A 17,903-nucleotide genomic window follows, 5' to 3' on the forward strand; every position below is an offset into this window, starting at 1 on the left:
AGTGGTAAGGCTTCACCTCCTAACTTTCTCTTTTCTCCTCCTTTCCCTATTTTAGTGAGGTTCCACTAATTAATATTGTCTTAAACATTGGAAACCCTGGGGCCAAGTGAAGAGCATGGGAAAGAAGAAAGGGCAGGATTCCAGGGAGCAGAAGCAAACAGAGAGCATTCAGACATTTCCAACCATTTGGTGGGACTACGGTAGCAAAGGTTAGGTGGTGGGAAAAGAGGCCAGACTGTCAATAGTTTACTAAGCGATGCCGGGAGTTTCTCTCCTGAAACTAATAGGTTGCCTTTAATAGATTTTTAGATTGGGGAATAATCAGCGAGTTCTCTAGAATGATCATTCAGGCAGCATTATCAGAGGTGGTTTGGAAGCGGGAGAAAAGGCAATCAGGGAAGTGAACTATCAAACTGTTGTAAGAGAGGCACCTGGGTGGCTGAGTTGGTGAAGGGTCTGCCTTCGGCTCAGGTCATGATCACAGAGTCCCAGAAGAGAGTCCCTGGTGGAGCCCCGGGATGGAGCCCCAGGAGGGAGCCCTACACGGAGGTCCGCCCCTCCCCCTGCTGTCGTTCTCTCTCTCTCCCTCTCTCTCAAATAAAAATAAAATGTTTTTTAAAACTTTTTTTTTTTTTTTTTTTTTTTTTTAAGAAACTGTCGGAAGATCCCGGAGCAGGCCGGAGACACGGTCGCGGGGGCTGGAGCGCCCCCCGAGGCCCCTGCTAGGCGGACAGACCTCTCGGGTCGTGAGTGTGCGCCTCGGCCTCCGCCGCACCTGCACCCGATTCCGACCGCGCTCGTGCCGTCTGCCCCCAAACTTATGCACTTAATTATCTTTTCCTGGACTCCCCAGTCGTTTCCTGCCCACCACTCCAGTCTCCCTAGATAACACAATAGGAATTGATGGGGTTGGAAGGGCTCGCAAGCCCTCGGAGGCCCAGCTCACGCCCAGGAAAGCGGGGAGGCGCTCCGGGAGCCCCATCACGGGGCTCATCACCCGGTCGCCTTCCCGGGACACGGAGCAGGACACCTCTAGCGCGCCCCCACAGCTGTCAGGCCCTCGGCGGCCGCCAGGGGGCGCGTCCGTTCCCCTCCCCATCCCCCCCCCCCCCCCCCGTTTTTTCTCTTTTGCGGAAACGCGAACCCGCGCTTCTCCAAAGCAAATGAACCCTGAGGTAATTCGGCCCTCTGCCGTCGCCGTAGCCCCAGACTGTAAACAGGAAGTAGGCGCCAAGAGGCGGGTGAAAAATAACGCCCGGGGCTCGGAGGCGCCGTCGCCTGCGCGCTCAGGGGGTCCCTGCGGTTCTGCGCGGGGAGGGCTTCCCTCGCCAGTCCCTCCTCCAGTGGAGGTCTTTTGCCGCTAGCCAGCTCTCCCCTCGGCGGACAGGGCGTCCCCCCAACCATGGCCGAATACTCGTACGTGAAGTCCACCAAACTCGTGCTCAAGGGAACCAAGGCCAAGAGGTAAGGCCAGAGCTGGCGCGGGAGACTCTGGGTCTCTTCCGACGGCGCCCCCGCCCCCCCCGCCCCCCCCGTGGGGAGGAGAGTCGAGTCTCGCGGAACTCGGGGTGTGAGGGAGCCGGGAACTCCGGCGCCCCGCCCTCGGGCCTGCTTCCGGCCGCGGGCTCTGTGGCTGCCGGGCAGGGCAGCTCCGGGCGCTCGTGCGGGGCCGGCCTGACGGAGGAGACCTGAGGGCGCCACCGCGAGCCGCAGCTGCAGGCCCGGCCCCGGGTCAGGAGCCCCCCAGACCGCTGCTCGGCGCGTCCGCCTTAGTCTCGTGCTGCAGGTCGTGACAGCGACGTCTCCTGTTAGGGCTCGTTACTTCACGCCCGCCCCCCCGCCCAGTACTCCTTAAACGTCTCCCCTCAAAAAAAATCCTTCATTCCCCCCCCACAAAAAAAACCCTTAATTAATCATCCCTCCCTCCCGCCGCCCAAAAAAAGCAAATCCTTAATTTTTTTAATACGATATGCAGATGTGCGTTTTGACAGGTATAGAATAAGCTCAAGTCCGCGTTCTCCGCAGTTACTAGTTTAGCAGTTTGTGGCAGGTCCGTTAATATCCTGGAGCTTCTATTTACTCATTCATTAGGGAAGATTAGCGGTAGGAGAACTGATGCCAGGGGGCAGCCCGGCGGCTCCGCGGCTTGGCGCCGCCTTGGGCCCGGAGCGTGACCCTGGTGACCCTGGAGTCCCGGGATCGGCCCCACGTCAGGCTCCCTGCACGGAGCCTGCTTCTCCCTCTGTCTGTGTCTCTGCCTCTCTCTCTGTCTTTCATTAATAAATAAATAAAATCTTAAAAAAAAAAAAAAAAAAGAATTGCTACGAGGATTAGATGAGTTAACGCGTACAGTAAGCGGAACCAAATGCAAGGAGAAGGTCGTAGTGGTGATTTACGGTCGTTGGACTTTTTAGGAAAAAGTATCTGCCCGCCCAGATCTCCACCTCTCTTCTCTCTGGTAGATTTGCTCACGGTTGATCATTCATTACAGGTGTTAATCTGAAGCTTGTCCTGCCTGGCTTTACAGGAGAGAGGGGAGAGTTAGCTTCTGAAAGCTTACGTTTCCATGAAAATACAAATAAGCGCATCTCATGCTCATCACAACTATCAGTCTTCATTAACGCACGTAGATAGCACTTTCTGCCTGCCTAGAACAACTCTAAGCACTTTGAATACGACTTATTTGGAAACCCCCCCCGGGTGTTTTTTTTTTTTTTCTTTTTTTTTATTACTGAGATATGATACATATAAAATTCACCCTATAAAGCACAGTTCTGTGGGTTTTAGTGTTTAGTCCACAAAGTTCCCCACTGTCATGTTGTCCAACATTTTCATGGTCTGGGAAGGAAACCCCATAATCCTTAGTAGTCCCTCTCCAGTCCACTCTTCCCTCATGCCCGCAACCACTAATATACTTTCTCTCTGTTATCAGTTTGCCTGTTCTGAATATTTCCTATAAATGGAGTCATGCAATATGCGGTCTCTTGTATCTGGCTTCATCCATGTCTAGCATGTATCAGTATCCTTATTTTTATGGCTGAATAATATTCCATTGTATGGATATAACACATTTTGTTTATCCTTTCACCCGTTGAAGGACATCTGGGGTATTTCCACTTTTTGGCTATTAGGAATCATGCTGTTACGAATTTCTTAGAAAATTTTTGTGTGGATGTGTGTTCTCATTTCTCTTGGGTATATACCTAGCAGTACATAGGTTAGGTCATATGATAACTCTGTTTAACTTTTTGAAGAACCCCAAACTATTTCCTAAAGCAGCTGTACCACTTTTCATTTTCACCAGCAACATAGGAAGATTCACATTCACCCTTAATCCTCGCAGTAACCTTAAGAGCATAAATTATTATCCTCATGTTATAGATGAGAAGCTGACAGTGATTAAGAAATGTTCCAAAAGTCGCAGAGCTAAGAAATAACAAGATTAAAAAGGCAGTCCTCCAGAGCCTGTTCTCTTAACTATAATACAATACATACAGGATCAGAACTGACTTCTCAGTATTAGAAGGAAGAGAACATATCGGTGTAGATAACTGTGAATCAATAATTCATAAATCTGTGTACAGCTTAAAAGAGGCTTGTAAGATTCCATCTTAGATGTTTAACATCAAATCAATATTTCTAAACTTATCTATATAAATTATCTCCTACAGTAAGAAGAAAAAGAGCAAAGAGAAGAAGAGAAAAAGAGAAGAAGATGAAGAAACTCAACTTGATATTGTTGGTAAGTTTTCCATACTTTATTCTGGGAAAAGTTAATACTGCTGAGATGCCTTTAAAAATATTTTCCTAGTGGGACGTCTCGATGGCTCAGCAGCTGAGCGTCTGCCTTTGGCTCCGGGAGTGATCCCGGGGTCCGATACAGTTCTGAGTCTTTGCTCCTAGTCTATGGTTTAACTTTTCATTTTATTAAATGGTATTTTTCTTAAAGCAAAAGTTTAAAAAATTGAAAAAAATTTTTCAATTATAATTTTTCAACTATAAGTTTTTTTTTTAAGATTTTATTTATTTATTCATGACAGACACAGAGAGAGAGGCAGAAACACAGGCAGAGGGAGAAGCAGGCTTCACCCAAGTGTCCCAGAAGTTTTTAGTTTTTATAAGATTCCATTTATTACTATTTTTCTGTTACATTACCATCTTATATCTTCAGTCTAAGAAGTTGTTGCTTACCCCAAGGTCATGAAGAAATTCTTCCACGTTTTCTTTATGAGGCTTCAGTTTTAGTTTCTCATTAGATCTATGATCTATCGTGGTTTATGTATACAATGGAATATTACTCAGCCATTAGAAACGACAAATACCCACCATTTGCTTCAACGTGGATGGAACTGGAGGGTATTATGCTGAGTGAAGTAAGTCAGTCGGAGAAGGACAAACATTGTATGTTCTCTTTCATTTGGGGAATATAATTAATAGTGAAAGGGAATATAAGGGAAGGGAGAAGAAATGTGTGGGAAATATCAGAAAGGGAGACAGAACGTAAAGACTGCTAACTCTGGGAAATGAACTAGGGGTGGTGGAAGGGGAGGAGGGTGGGGGGTGGGGGTGAATGGGTGACGGGCACTGAGGGGGGCACTTGACGGGATGAGCACTGGGTGTTATTCTGTATGTTGGTAGACTGAACACCAATAAAAAATAAATTTATTTTAAAAAAAGATCTATGATCTATCTCATTAATTTTTAGTCTTGTGTGAATTAGGGATCAAAGTTCTTTTTTTCATTTTTTCATATTGATAACCAGTTGTTGTAGCACCACTGTTGAATAGACTTTCCTTTCTCCATTAAACTGCCTTAATACGTTTGTCAAAAATCATTTGACTTTATATGTGCTGATATATTTTTGGACTTTGTTCCATTGATTTGTCTGTTCTGTTGATATATTTGTCTTGGTTACTGTCCCTTCGCAAGTTTTTGAAATCAGGAGGTCTTCAAGGTTCATCCATGTTACAGCATGTGTCAGTCTTCCTTTTAAGACTGATATTCCAGGCAGCCCAGGTGGCTCTGGGGTTGAGCACCTGCCTTTGGCCCAGGGCGTGACCCTGGAGACCCGGGATCGAGTCCCACATCGGGCTCCCTGCATGGAGCCTGCTTCTCCCTTTGCCTGTGTCTCTGCCTCTCTCTCTCTCTCTCTCTCTCTCTCTCTCTGTCTAATGAATAAATAAATAAAATCTTTAAAAAAAGAAAAAAAAAAAAGACTGATACTCCATTGTGTATATACTGCATTTATCCATTCATATTTCAATGAACACATGAGTTACTTCCACTTTTTGCCTATTGTGGATAATTCTGCGAGGAATATGGGTGTACAGATATCTCTTCAAGACTTTGGTTTCAGTTCTTTTGGGCATGTACCTAGAAGTGGAATTGCTGGATCATGACAGTAATGCCATTTTTAATTTTGTGAGAAACCACCATACTGTTTTGCATAGTTGCATTTTATATTTCCACCAGCAGTGCACAGGGTTTCAATTTTTCCGTATCCTCACCAACATTTGTTATTTCTGGTTCTCTGATAATAGCCATCCTAGTGGGTATGAAATGGTATCTCATTATGGTTTATGCCTGTGTCTCTGCCTCTCTCCCCGTGTGTCTCTCATAAATAAATAAAAATCAGTATACACCACATTTTCTTTATCCATTTACCTTTGATGGACATCTGAGTTGCTCCCAGCCCTTGGCTATGATAAAGAATGCTTCTATGAGGATGGAGGTCTCTTGGCGACCCTGCTTTCAATTCTTTTGACTACACGTACCCCAGAAATAGGATTGCTGGATTATATGGTAGTTGTAGTTTTAATTTTTTTGAGGAACTCTCATACTGTTTACATAGTGCTTGCACCATGCTACATTCCTATCAGCAATGCACAAGTGTCCTGATTTCTCCATATCCTTGCCAACATTTTATTTTTTAACAGTGGTCATCCTAATGGGTGTGAGGTGACCCTCATCGTGGTTGTGATTTGCCTTTTTTGATGGTTAGTGATGTGGAGCATCATTTCATAGGTTCATTGGCCATTTATACATCTTCTTTCAAGGAATGTCTGTACAGGCTCTTCGTCCTTTCTTCCATTGGGCTACTTGTTGCCTTGTGACGAAGTTCGTAGGAGTTTTTTGTATATTAACTTATTGTCAAATACATGGTTTGCACATATTTTTCCCATTCTATTCGTTGTCTCTTCACTCTCTAGATTGTATCCTTTGGTGCATTTGAAGTTTTATAGACCCCATTTGTCTATGTTTACTTGTTTGCTGGTGCTTTGGTATCGTAGTCAGGAAATCACTGCCAGGTCCGTGGATCCTGGGTGGCTCAGTCAGTAAGCATATGACTCAATGTCAGCTCAGGTGTTGATCTCAGGGTTGTGAGTTCAGGCCCCATATTAGGCTCCACCCTGGGTATGGAGCCTGTTTACAAAAAGAAAGAAATCATTGGCAGATCTAATATTGTGAATCTTTTCCTTATGTTTCCTTTCAAGCATTTTATCTATAAAATAGATATCTATTTTGGGGTTTTTTTTTAAACATTACTCTTACATATGTTTTCTCATTTTCAGTGTATGATTCTTTCACTTCTTTCATTAGTCTTGTTCCTGAATATCTTACCTTTTTCAGTGTTGTGGTAAATGGAGTTGTGTTCTTGAGTTCCACTTCAAATTGTTCATTGTTAACATCTAGAGATGCAACTGCTTCTTGGTGTGTTGGTTTTCATTTCTGCAACCTTGTTGAATTTGTTTACTGCTTCTAATTTTTTTAATCCTTACGATTTCTACGTATAAGATTATGGTATATGCAAATATGATTCTTCTTCTTCCTTTCCAGTTTGGATGCGTTTTGTTTCTTTTACTTGCCTAATTGCTCTGGCTAAGTTTTCTAGTACTATATTTGATGGAAAGGCCAGAGTAAAGAACTTTATTTTGATCCTATTTTTAGAGGAAAAGTTTGAGTCTTTTGCTATTTTGTACATTAGTTGGGATTTTTTTTTTTCATATTTGGTCTTTATGATGTTTAGTTGGTTTACTTTTACTCCTAGTTTAGTAAGAGTTCTTTTCATGAAAGAGTATTAAGTCTCGTGAAGTGAAAAAAATAAACAGCATACAAAGTCAGATGCTTTTACCATCTGAACCACCTAGGTGCCCCCCTTTGCACATTCTTTTTTTGTTTCTTAAATTACACTTAGGAATGAAATCATATGGTATTTGTGTTTCTCTGACTCACTTATTTCACTTAGCATTACTCTTTAGCTCCATGTACGTCATTCCAAATGACGAGATTTCATTCTTTTGTATAACTGAATAATACTCCATCGCATATGTACCACGTCTTCTTTATCCATTCATCTATTCTTTCTAGAGTTCCTTGAGAGATTTATATATATATATTTTTTTTTTCTTTTTTTTTCTGTATGTGTTTATAGCATTAAGCTCTCCTAGAAATCTTTTGCTGCAGCCTAAATGTTTTGGTATATTGGGTTTCCTTGTTTCATTTGTTTCAAGATACTATGTATTTATGTAAGAAAGAGAACCCAGGAGTGGGTGGGGGCAGGGGGAAAGGAGAGGGAGAATCTTAAGCAGGCTCCACACTCACTGCAGAACCCAGCACAGGGCTCGATCTCAAGATACTGAGATCATGATCTGAGCCAAATCAGGAGTCGAAGGCTTAACCAACTGAGCCACCCAGATGGCCTCAAGATGCTTTTTAATTTCCCCCTTAAGTTAACCTAGGAAAAAGTTTTTCTTCTTTGACCTGTTGGTTGTTAAGAGAATGTTGTTTCATAATTGGCTCTTTATACATCTGAGACTTCACTAATGTGGTGGTCACTGGCCAGGCACATGTGACAATTTACATTAAAATTAATTAAAATTATATAAAATTTTATATAATTGAGAAAATTCACTTTCTCAATCACACTCGCCATATATATCAGATATGTAATAACCACATACCATATTGGGCAGCACTAGTAGACAGTATTTCCTTTTTACGGTACGATCTATTGGAGTCTTGGTATAGATAGAATAATAGTTGTCAACCAGGTGCAATTTTGTCCCCCATGGGACGTATGGCAATATCTGGAAACATGTTTGATTTCACAGGTAGGGGATCCGTGTTTTACTGGCACCTAGTGGGTGGAGTTCCGGAAAGCTGTTAAAATCCCGTAATTCACAGGACAGCCCCCCAACAAAGGCTCATCCGGCCCACATGCCAGTAGTTTTGACGGTGAAAACCTTTGACCTATAATATGTTTCAGCAGGACGTGGAGGGCTCGTTGTTTTTTCCCTCTGATTGGCCAGTTGACTAGACCCCCTCTGCTGTGTGTATTCAATCCATCCTCTGCTTACTGCTAGTGAACTTTAGGCTAAAAATGTGTTTTGGTATTCTTGGTTTTTTTTTTTTTTTTTTTTCACTTAAATGGTGGAGAAGGTCCTATTCCTTGCTAATTAGCATGCAATTTTTTTTAAAGTGAAATTGATAGTTAAGGTCCTTTACAATGAAAGAATACATATTTAATTTTATTTTTTTATTTTTTAAAGATTTTCTTTATTTATTCATGAGAAGGACACAGAGGGAGAGAGAGGCACAGACACAGGCAGAGGGAGAAGCAGGCTCCACGCAGAAGCCTGACGTGGGACTCGATCCTGGGTCTCCAGGATCACACCCTGGGCCGAAGGCAGTCACCAAACCACTGAGCCACCCGGGCGGCCCAGCATACAATTTTAAAAAATCGACTTTTGCTGTCTTACAGGTTCTTTGACTCTGCACATATAGACAAATCTCTGTTTCTGGCTCATCATGGCTTCCACTTCAAGGTAAGTGCCTTTGATGAAAGCCTTTATGAAGGGCCACACCCAGGACATTTTTAGCTCTTGGTCCTGCTGGCCTCACTAAGCATATGGTGTCTAGGAAAGAAAAAGGAGGAAGAGAGAGCACAAAAGGGAGACTGAGGAAAGATGAGGCAAGCAGGGTAGTGCATGTGGTATAGGTGAGGCTTTGTAGCTCCAGGGTCTGCACTGTGTCTGAAAATGTGATTTATTTCTCTCATCTTATTTTTTTTTTTTAAGATTTATATTATATATAAATCAGAGAGAGGGAGAGAGAGCACAAGTGGGAGTTAGAGAGAGAGGGAGAACACGCTCCAGATTGAGCACGGAGCCCGATGTGGGACTCGACCTCATGACCCCGAGATCAGGATCCAAGCTGAAACCAACAGTTGGTCACATAACTGACTGTGCCATCCAGGCGCCCCCTCCTCATCTTTTAATGCACAAGGTGCTTGCTACTGGACTACCATGGTCCCTGCAAGCTTTACCATTCCATGAGTCTTCTTTCCTTATTTTTTTCAAGTTTTTACTTAAATTCTAGTTAGTTAACATATACTGTAATATTGGTTCAAGACTAGTGTTTAGTGATTCATCACTTACCTATAACACCCAGTGCTCATCACAACAAGTGCCCTCCTCACTGCCAATCACCACGCCAATCCCATGCCCTCCTTCCCTCCAGCAAGCCTGTTGTTCTCTGTACTAAAGAATCTCTTATAGTATACCTCCCACTCTTTTCCTTCCTTCCCCTATATCCGTTTGTTGTTGTTGTTGTTGTTGTTGTTGTTGTTTTAATTCCACATATGAGTGAAATCATCTGGTATTTTCTCTGAATGACTGACTTTGCTTAACATATAGAATACACTCTAGGTCCTTTCTTTGGTGTTAGTAGTGATCTCTCCTTTCTCATCATGATTTTATTAGTTTGAGTGTTTTCTGTCTTCTTTTAAATAAGGCTGGCTAATGGTTTATCTACCTTCTTAATTGTTTCAAAGAACCAACTCCTGGTTTTGTTGATCTTTTCCACAGTTCTTCTGGTCTCTATTTCATTGAGTTCTGCTCGAGTCTTTTTTAACCCTCTTCTTCTGCTGGGTGTTGGATCTATTTGCTGTCTTTCACCAGCTCCCTTAGGTGGAAGGTTAGCTTTTCTATTTGAGTTTTTTCCAGTTTTTGGATGGATGCTTGTATTGCGATGTATTTCCCCCTCAGGACTGCTTTTGCTGTATCCCAAAGATTTTGAATGGTGGTGTCTTCATTCTCATTAGTTTCCATGAATCTTTTTAATTCTTCTCTAATTTCGTGGTTGACCCTTTCACCTTGTAGCAGGATGGTCCTTAACCTCCACGTATTTGAAATCCTTCCAAACTTCTTCTTGTGATTTAGTTCTAGTTTCAAAGCATTATGGTCTGAAAATACACAGGGTCGATCCCAATCTTTTGGTATCAATTAAGACCTGATGTGTGACCCAGTTTGTGGTCTCTTCTGGAGAAAGCCCCACGTGCACTTGAGAAGAATGTGTATTCAGTTGCGTTTGCATGTAAAGTTCTATAAATATCTGTGAAATCCATCTGGTCCAGTGTATCATTTAAAGCTCCTGTTTCTTTGGAGATGTTGTGCTTAAAAGACCTGTGGATTGCAGAAAGCGCTCCATTGAAGTCACCAAGTATAAGTGTATTATTATCTAAGTATGTCTTAACTTTGGTTATTAATCGATTGATATACTTGGCGGCTCACGCATCCGGGCCATAAATATTCGTGATTGTTAGGTCCTCTTGTTGGATAGATCCTTTAAGTATGATATAGTGTCCCTCTTCACCTCTCACTACAGTCTTTGGGACAAACTTTAATTTATCTGATATAAGGATGGCTACCCCTGCATTTATTGAGGACTATTTGAATGGTACACAGTTCTCCAACCTTTTATTTTCAGGCTGTAGGTGTCCTGATGTCTAAAATGAGTCTCTTGGAGACAGCAAGTGGATGGGTCTTGCCTTTTTTTATCCAGTCTGAAACCCTGCGTCCTTTTGATGGGGTCATTAAGCCCATTCACGTTCAGAGTTACTATTGACAGATATGGATTTAGTGTCATCATGATACCTATTCAGTCCCTGTTTTTGTGGATTGTTTCCTTGGACTTCCCCTTTCTTTTACAGGGTCCCCCCTTAATATTTCTGGCAGAGCCGGCTTGGTGGTCACATATCCTGTCAGTTTCTGCCTCTCTTGGAAGCTCTTTATCTCTCCTTCTATTCTGAATGAGAGCCTTGCTGGATAAAGTATTCTTGGCTGCAGGTTCCTCTCATTTAGGACCCTGACTGTATCCTGCCGGCCCTTTCTCACCTCCCAGGTCTCTGTGGAGAGGTCTGCTGTTGTCCTAAAGCTTCTCCCCATAAAAGTTAGTGATTTCTTGTCTCTTGCTGCATTAAGGATCTTCTCTTTATCTTTGGAATTTGCAAGTTCCAGTATTAAATGTTAAATGTTGAGCGGTTTTTATGGATTTAAGGGGGGTGGGGGTGATCTCTCTAGCTCCTGGATCTAAATGCCTGTTTCCCTTCCCAAGTTAGGAAAGTTTTCAGCTATGATTTGTTCAAATACATAATCTGGACCTCTGTCCCTTTTGGCGCCCTCGGGAACCCCAATTAAATGTAGATTTTTCCTTCTGAGGCTGTCATTTATTTCCCTTAACCTATCCTCATGGTCTCTTAATTGTCTTTCTTTTCTTCCCTCAGTTTCCGCCCTTGCCATCAACTTGTCTTCTGTGTCACTCACTCGTTCTTCTCCCTCGTTAACCCTGGTCGTTAGGACCTCCAGTTTGGATTGCATCTCATTCAACTGATTTTTAATTTCGGCCTGATTAGATCTAAATCCTACAGTCATGAAGTCTCTTGAGTCCTTTATGCTTTTTTCTAGAGCCACCAGTAGCTTTATAACTGTGCTTCTGAATTGGCTTTCTGACATTGAATTGTAATCCAAATGTTGTAACTCTGTGGGAGAGAGGACTGTTTCTGATTTCTTTCTTTGGAGGTGAGTTTTTCCTTCTAGCCATTTTACTCAGTGCGGAGTGGCCAAAAACAAGTTGTACTGGAATAACGAGAAAGAGAGAGAGAGAGAAAAAAAGAAAAGAAGAAATAAAAAAGAATTAAAAAGGGGGGGGTGGGGAAACAACAGAAACAAACAGAAAAGAAAAAAACAAGGGGGAGTATCCTCTGATCCTATATACTGTAAATCCCTCGGCTTCCCCTGGAACTTTCCAGTGCTGCTTGGTCAATACCTTGCTTTTCCCCTGACCTTCTAGCTGGTCTTCTGGGGGAGGGGCCTGCTGTGCTGATTGTCGGGTGTGTGCACCTGGGGAGCTGCCCAGGCCCCTGCCAGGTGTATGGCTCAGTGGGAGTTGTTTATCTGTGAGGCCCCTGCTCAGTCCCAGGTACAGGGTGACACCAGGAGGGACAACAACAGTGGGGGCGGCCAGCTGTGCAGCTCTGGAGTCAGCTCCCGCAGTGACTACTGCAGCTCCCAGTGTGCAGGGGCCTGGATGCTCCAGGGGCGGGCCCGCCGATCTGTACAGCTCGGGCCGCCCGGGGGCAGGAGCCACCTGGCTGTCCTGTGTCCTCCCGGCCTCTGCCTGACCTGGGGGAGCACCCGATCCTGGGCTGTGTCCCCCGGCGCCCTGGGCTCTGGGACCTGTGACACTGTGAATGGACCTAAAGTGTAGGTCCACGATGTATAATTTAAAAGCATCAGAGTGAATTTTGTTTGAAGTTAACTTATACTTTATTACAATAAAACTCATAAGGCATTTTACAGGTTAAAGAAAAACTCAAAATATAGAAACAGTGAAATGACACGGGAAGGGCAAGCCTCCGTTGGGCTGCAGGCATGACGAGCCCCGCGGTGGGAGCTGGGGCGGGCTCCCGAGGTGGTCAGGGGGCTGCGCAGAGGTTGAAGCCAGTTGTCCCGGAGGCCATTGGCGGCTCTGGCACTCTGGGGACCCCGATTGCAGGTGCCAGGGCCTGCTCCTCCTCCGGGGTGGCCGCAGGTGCACGTGGCTCGTCCAGGGCGCAGCCGTGATCTAGAGCAGTGACCACTATCTGCAGGGGCTTCGCCTCCCCAGCTGGCACCTCAGCTGGGGCCAAGCCCTCAGCCCCAGCAGCCAGGGCGGCCTCGAGCACTTCAGGCCCATCCGAGGCAGCAGGCCCCACAGTTGGGGCTGGGGCGGGCTCCGGAAGTGCTTCAGGGTCTTTTGCTCGGGCCGAAGCTGTAGCTCCAAGAAGACAAAGTATCACCACCAGGACGGACTTTCCACGTCCCTCCCAAATCAAGGACACTCTTCCAACCGCTCAAAGAGCCCTGGGAGGTGTCCCCAGCCTGCAGCTCGTGGGGATGGGGTGTGAGCCGAACCCCTGCTCCCGGCCCAGCTGCACGGACGCTGGATCCGTGGGGCCCACCCTGTCCCCAGCTCGGCCACCCCCAGGCCTCCTCACCCCCAGCCTCTGGCTCCGCTGCATGGAGGCGTCTGAGTTGTTGCAGGTAACGCCGGGCACGGAGCTCCACGTCTGTGCCTGGCATGCGCTGCCTTATGAATTCCAGAATCTTCTTCAGGGAGGCAGATTGGGGGAGCCGACAAAAGTCCTCCTGATAATAGTCCATCCATATCTCCAGGATGCAGCAGATGGCCCTGGGGAGGGACAGGTGGGCACAGGGGTCAGAAGACAGGGCTCCCTCACACCGAGGTGTCCCGGGGAAGCCCTGCAGGACCCGGGGCCTCGGCCTCCCGTGCGGGGCTGTCAGAGGCCAGTCCTGCTCCTCGTCCACCTGCCACCTGGCGGTCCTGCCTGCCACAGGCCTGCTCCCCGAGGAGGGGCTGGCACGAAGCCTCTGTGCGGGGGAGCCCACGCCCAGCGGTGTGACCATCACGGTCTTTGCTGGGAAGCGGGGCTCCCTCCTCAGCCTGGCTCCCTGCCCACTTGCCCCTTGAATCCACCGGCAGGCATCCGGGGACGGGGGGCGTCTGGCCTGTCATCGCCCTCACTGCACACACTGTCGCTCTGGGAAGGTCCAAGCCAGGAGGGCTCGGGCTCTGTGTCCTGCCAGGCCTTGCCAGGAGCCACCCGGGACCTCCACTTTCCCTCCCTGTGGCTCTGCGCTGCCTCCCTCATGAGGGGCCCCCGGGGGTGTCCTTCCACTGACTCTAATCTGCCGTCTCCCACGGGGCCAGGGCCACCGGGTCTGTGAGCCCTCAATGGCCCTCGTGGCAACCTGCTGTGCACTGGGTCCAGGTGCCACCAGATTGGGGAGTGCGATGCTCCCCACCCCCTCTGCTCTGGGTCCCAGGTGTGGGGCAGACAGAGGGCTGGGAGGGGCGGGCATGGAGAAAGTCTCCCTTAGGGGTCCCAGTGCTCTCCCACCAAGCCCACACCCTATTCACGGCTCTCCTTTCCTCCTTTCCTGAAGGGCCCTTAGACCTTTACCCCGTCACGGGAATTGCAGATGTGTGGGGTGAGGGTCCAGCACCCCCGGCCCACAGCCCCCTCGCTGCCCTCCTGGAGAGGGAAGGCCCTCGGGCAGGGGCCGGAGTCACTCACAGTTTCCAGCGCTGCAGGACCGCGTCGTCGCCACCACACGCAGCTGCGATGCACCCATATCTAGGGGAGGGCGGGGGCATCCCACGAATCATCCTGTGGCCGCGACCTCTCACCGTGGGGGCTGTCACCTCTGACCCCCGACTAGGCCGGAGCCCCGGGGGCCGTCAGCTCTGTGCGGGGGGCCACGGGCAGCCCCCGGAGAAGCGCCCGCACCTGCCGGGGCCTCCTGAATGCTTGAGCATGAAAGGCTCCGGCCAGGCCCACGGCCGATATCTGAGTGGGCCTGGGCGCCCGGGGACCCCGGGGTCCCCCTGTGTGGTTGCCCCAGGACACAGCCCCCCGATGGACTCTCCAACCTCCCTTTCAATGGGAAAAGAGGCCAGCTCAGGACCCCGGTGACGGTGGGGAGGAGGCACAGGCCCCGTCCCGGGGGAGGAGGACGGCTGCGGAGCACAGGCACAGCCCCTCTGGCCGACCCGCCACAGGCCAGGCCCCGGGGCTGCCCTCCGGGACCCCACTGTGCCCTGGGTGACTCTGCTCCAGGCGGGGGAGCGGCCCGAGGCCGGGCAGCTCAGAACCATTCCCAGCCTCCCCACCAGCAGGTGGCCCACCCCTGGGCTGCGGAGGCGCAGGTGCTCACTTCGTAAACAGCAGATCCAGCACCTCGTCGGTGGTGGCAAATCCATGACAGTTGTCTAAAAAGATGAAAACGGAGATGACATCCCTGCGCAGCAAGGCGGGCAGCAGTTGTTGGAATTCCTGCTCCAGCAGCTCCGTCCGGCTGGGCTTCGTCGGGCAGATGGGAGGCGCCTTCCCGGCCGAGGCCCTTGCACCCTGAGTTGGGACAGAGGGGACGTGCATGGAGCCGCCGGGAGGCCTGGGGTGGGAGCGCAGCCCGCAGCCCGAGCTCTCGGGGGCCGTGGGGGGCAGGAGTGCCCACGGCAGGAACCCGGGCCTTGATGCCTGTGGCTCAGTCACTTAGCCTCTGACTCTGGGCTGTGGCTCGGGTCGTGGCCTCAGCACCCTGGGATCCCGCCCTGGCAGGCCCTGCGCTTGGGGCCCAGTCTGCTTCAGGAGCCTGGGTCTCCCTCTCCCCTCCCTGCTCTCTGCCTGTCTCTTACACAAACAAGACAAACTATCCGATAAAGAAACAATCTTAGAGGATAAATGTTCAAAAAAGTTTGGATCAGTACAAGGACCTCAAGAGACACAGAGAGACAGAGACCGAGAGAGACAGACACACAGACAGAGGGAGAAGCAGCCCTGGTGCAGAGAGCCCGAGGCGGGACTCGATCCCGGGCCTGCGGGGTCAGGGCCTGGGCGGAAGGCAGGCGCTAAACCCCTGGGCGACCAGGCCGCCCCTGAAGGCTCTGCTCTGATATTCCTACACCTCTGTGCACAGGGACTCTGCATCTGGCCCAGGCAGGGGCAGGGCCCTGGGGCAAGTGTGGGGAGCAGGGGAATGCAGACTCATGTGGGAGCAGGAGTGTAGGGGGGAGCCCAGGGGAGTAGCAGGCTGGCTTCTGGGACCCGGGGCCCTTCGTGCCGCATCGGGGACCCGGGTGTCGGGCCTGCCCCGGCCCCTGCACTCATTTGAGCCCGCGCTGGCCTCTGTTAGCTGCGCAGGGCACTTCCCAGTTCCTCGAGGCGGTGGGGCAGAGCACCCCTTCCTCCCGCTCGCGCCCCCTGTCCCGGGTGGAGCTCTGTGGAGACAGTGCCCGGTAGCCAGGCAGGAGGCCTCAGCGCCCGGTCCGGCCGCCTCGGCTGGGCCGCACCCCCAGCGGCCCCCATCCAGACACACCACAGCGCAGGCGGCACCCCCCTCCCCCAAGGAGAGCAAAGGGATCGGCTGCAGGGCCTCGGGGGGACTCTTACTCGGAGGGTAAGAGGACCTCAGGAGCCCTGTTTGCACCCTGCCCACCTTGACCTCAGGGTGACCCTGAAGGGATCACCGGGGAACCTGCCGCCCTGCAATGTCCCCCAGCCTGGATGCACCTGCCCACACATCCCTGTTTCCCGGAAGCTGAAGAGGAGGGGATGGGGCCACCCAGGATGGCTGGCACAGGGGGCCTGGCCTGGCCTGCTCTGGGTTACCTGACGGCGCCTCCTGATAAACGCCCTGAGGCGTTGGTTTTTATGCTGGAGCCAAAGCCTACAGCATTGGAACAAGCGGCACCCCTGGGGTTCCTGGGAGCCAGAGCCCCCAGAGGTGGGCCGGCAGCAGGAGAACATCTTCCAGGAGCGGATGTCTCCAGCCAAGTGAGCCTGAGGTGGGGCTGCACTAGATGCGGTTGCCTGGTCACGGGGGTTCCAAGTTCTGTTGGGCTCTGTGTCACGGGAGTGACCTCACTTCCTGGGACCCCCTCCCTGACCCACTCCTGGAGGAAGCTGCAGGGGCGGCGCTCGGGGCTGCCGACGGCTCCCCCGTCCCTGCAGGCGATGGCCTGTGCACACAGTGACACACCCGCACCCCTGTCCACAGGCCCCAGGGAAGGACTGTGTGCAGCCAGGGCCCCAGCCTGGACACACGCCTGCGTTCAGACACAACTTTCCATTCTTCCCCGGTTTTGACCCCAGAGAAGCCGTTGTGCCCGTCGGGGATGGTCTGCATCTTGCCCGTGGGACAGGGATTACCCTAGCGGGTGCTTCCTCCAGACGTCCCCAGGCCACTGTGGCATCATATCTATGACATTGGAGGCGGGTGTCACATGCGGGAAATACCTCCAACCACATGTTCTTCCTTGGTGTGTACATGCGCCCAGGCCCACGAGGTCCATGTGCACACACGTGGGCACCAGTTCTCTCATACTGGAGGCCCAGAAGATGACAGTCCCACCGGGGGAGGCATGGGCAATAGCTCCCCACGATCCTAGGCTCCTGAATCCAAGGCAAACCCTACAGAAGGTGTCAGAGTCTCGGCCTAGAAGGTGTGAGGCCGTCCTTATCCTGAACCCCTGCCTGTCGTGTGTTATGGGCCCTTCCCTCCTTCCCACTGGGTGAGCTGTGGACAGCGGTGCACCCAGTGGGTCGCCCTGACCTGGGCTCTAGGGAACCTGCTGTCAGCCACAGAACTGAAAGTAGACAGGAGGCACTGACTCTCCGGCTTGACCCCCAACTGAACTGAAAGCACGTTGTGTGTCCACGTACACTGACAGAGAAACAGAGACACGGATATAAATGTAGACACAGATGCAGAACTAGGAAGTTAGCAGAGGAGAAGCAACATCACTGAAGATCATTAAATAAAAAAAGAAAGACAGCTGAGTCTCGAATGGAGAAAAATGGAGTAATTAAAATAGAATCATGAAAAAATAATTCATCAAACCGAAAAGCAGAGAGAGGGATAAAGAAGAAGGAGCACTTTGGTGACACAAAGAAACGGCAAGCCTCGAATGTAAGGGTGATCGTGCCTCACGGACTCCATGGAACCTAAGTTGGGCAACAAGCAGCACCTTCCAGCAAAGGCCTAAGCGAATTATTTTCTGTT

At 49.5% G+C, this 17,903-nt stretch overlaps 1 protein-coding gene and 1 long non-coding RNA gene across 30 annotated transcripts in view; one reads left to right on the forward strand and one right to left on the reverse strand.

Moving 5' to 3' along the window:
• LOC144284385 (uncharacterized) overlaps nt 1–17,903 on the forward strand; it is a 183,744-nt gene that overhangs the window by 142,900 nt on the left and 22,941 nt on the right. For all 28 annotated transcript variants that reach the window (XR_013352719.1, XR_013352728.1, XR_013352732.1 and 25 more), the window contains 3 exons: nt 652–1,464; nt 3,672–3,742; nt 8,762–8,825. This is a non-coding gene — a long non-coding RNA (uncharacterized LOC144284385). The remainder of the gene's footprint in view (nt 1–651; nt 1,465–3,671; nt 3,743–8,761; nt 8,826–17,903) is intronic.
• LOC144284383 (uncharacterized) lies at nt 12,602–13,817 on the reverse strand. 2 transcript variants are annotated; one of them, XM_077848871.1, is made up of 2 exons: nt 13,316–13,817; nt 12,602–13,089 (listed from the first exon to the last, which is right to left on the reverse strand). In XM_077848871.1, the coding sequence occupies exons 1-2, from the start codon at nt 13,743–13,745 to the stop codon at nt 12,755–12,757; spliced, it is 765 nt and encodes a 254-aa protein (XP_077704997.1). In that variant the 5' UTR covers nt 13,746–13,817; the 3' UTR covers nt 12,602–12,754. The 2 variants fall into 2 exon arrangements, with proteins under 2 accessions (XP_077704997.1, XP_077704996.1); XM_077848870.1 differs by having other exon boundaries at nt 12,602–13,095.

This window comes from Canis aureus, chromosome 15, assembly GCF_053574225.1.
Source record: "Canis aureus isolate CA01 chromosome 15, VMU_Caureus_v.1.0, whole genome shotgun sequence".
Classification (NCBI taxonomy): domain Eukaryota; kingdom Metazoa; phylum Chordata; class Mammalia; order Carnivora; family Canidae; genus Canis; species Canis aureus.

Coding starts and splice junctions, on each gene's coding strand:
- LOC144284383 (XM_077848870.1), bottom strand. CDS start 13,745: ATGGTCACACCGCTGGGCGTGGGCTCCCCCGCACAGAGGCTTCGTGCC. Junction 13,096..13,315: donor AGCGGAGCCAGAGGCTGGGG/GTGAGGAGGCCT, acceptor GTCTTCTTGGAG/CTACAGCTTCGGCCCGAGCA.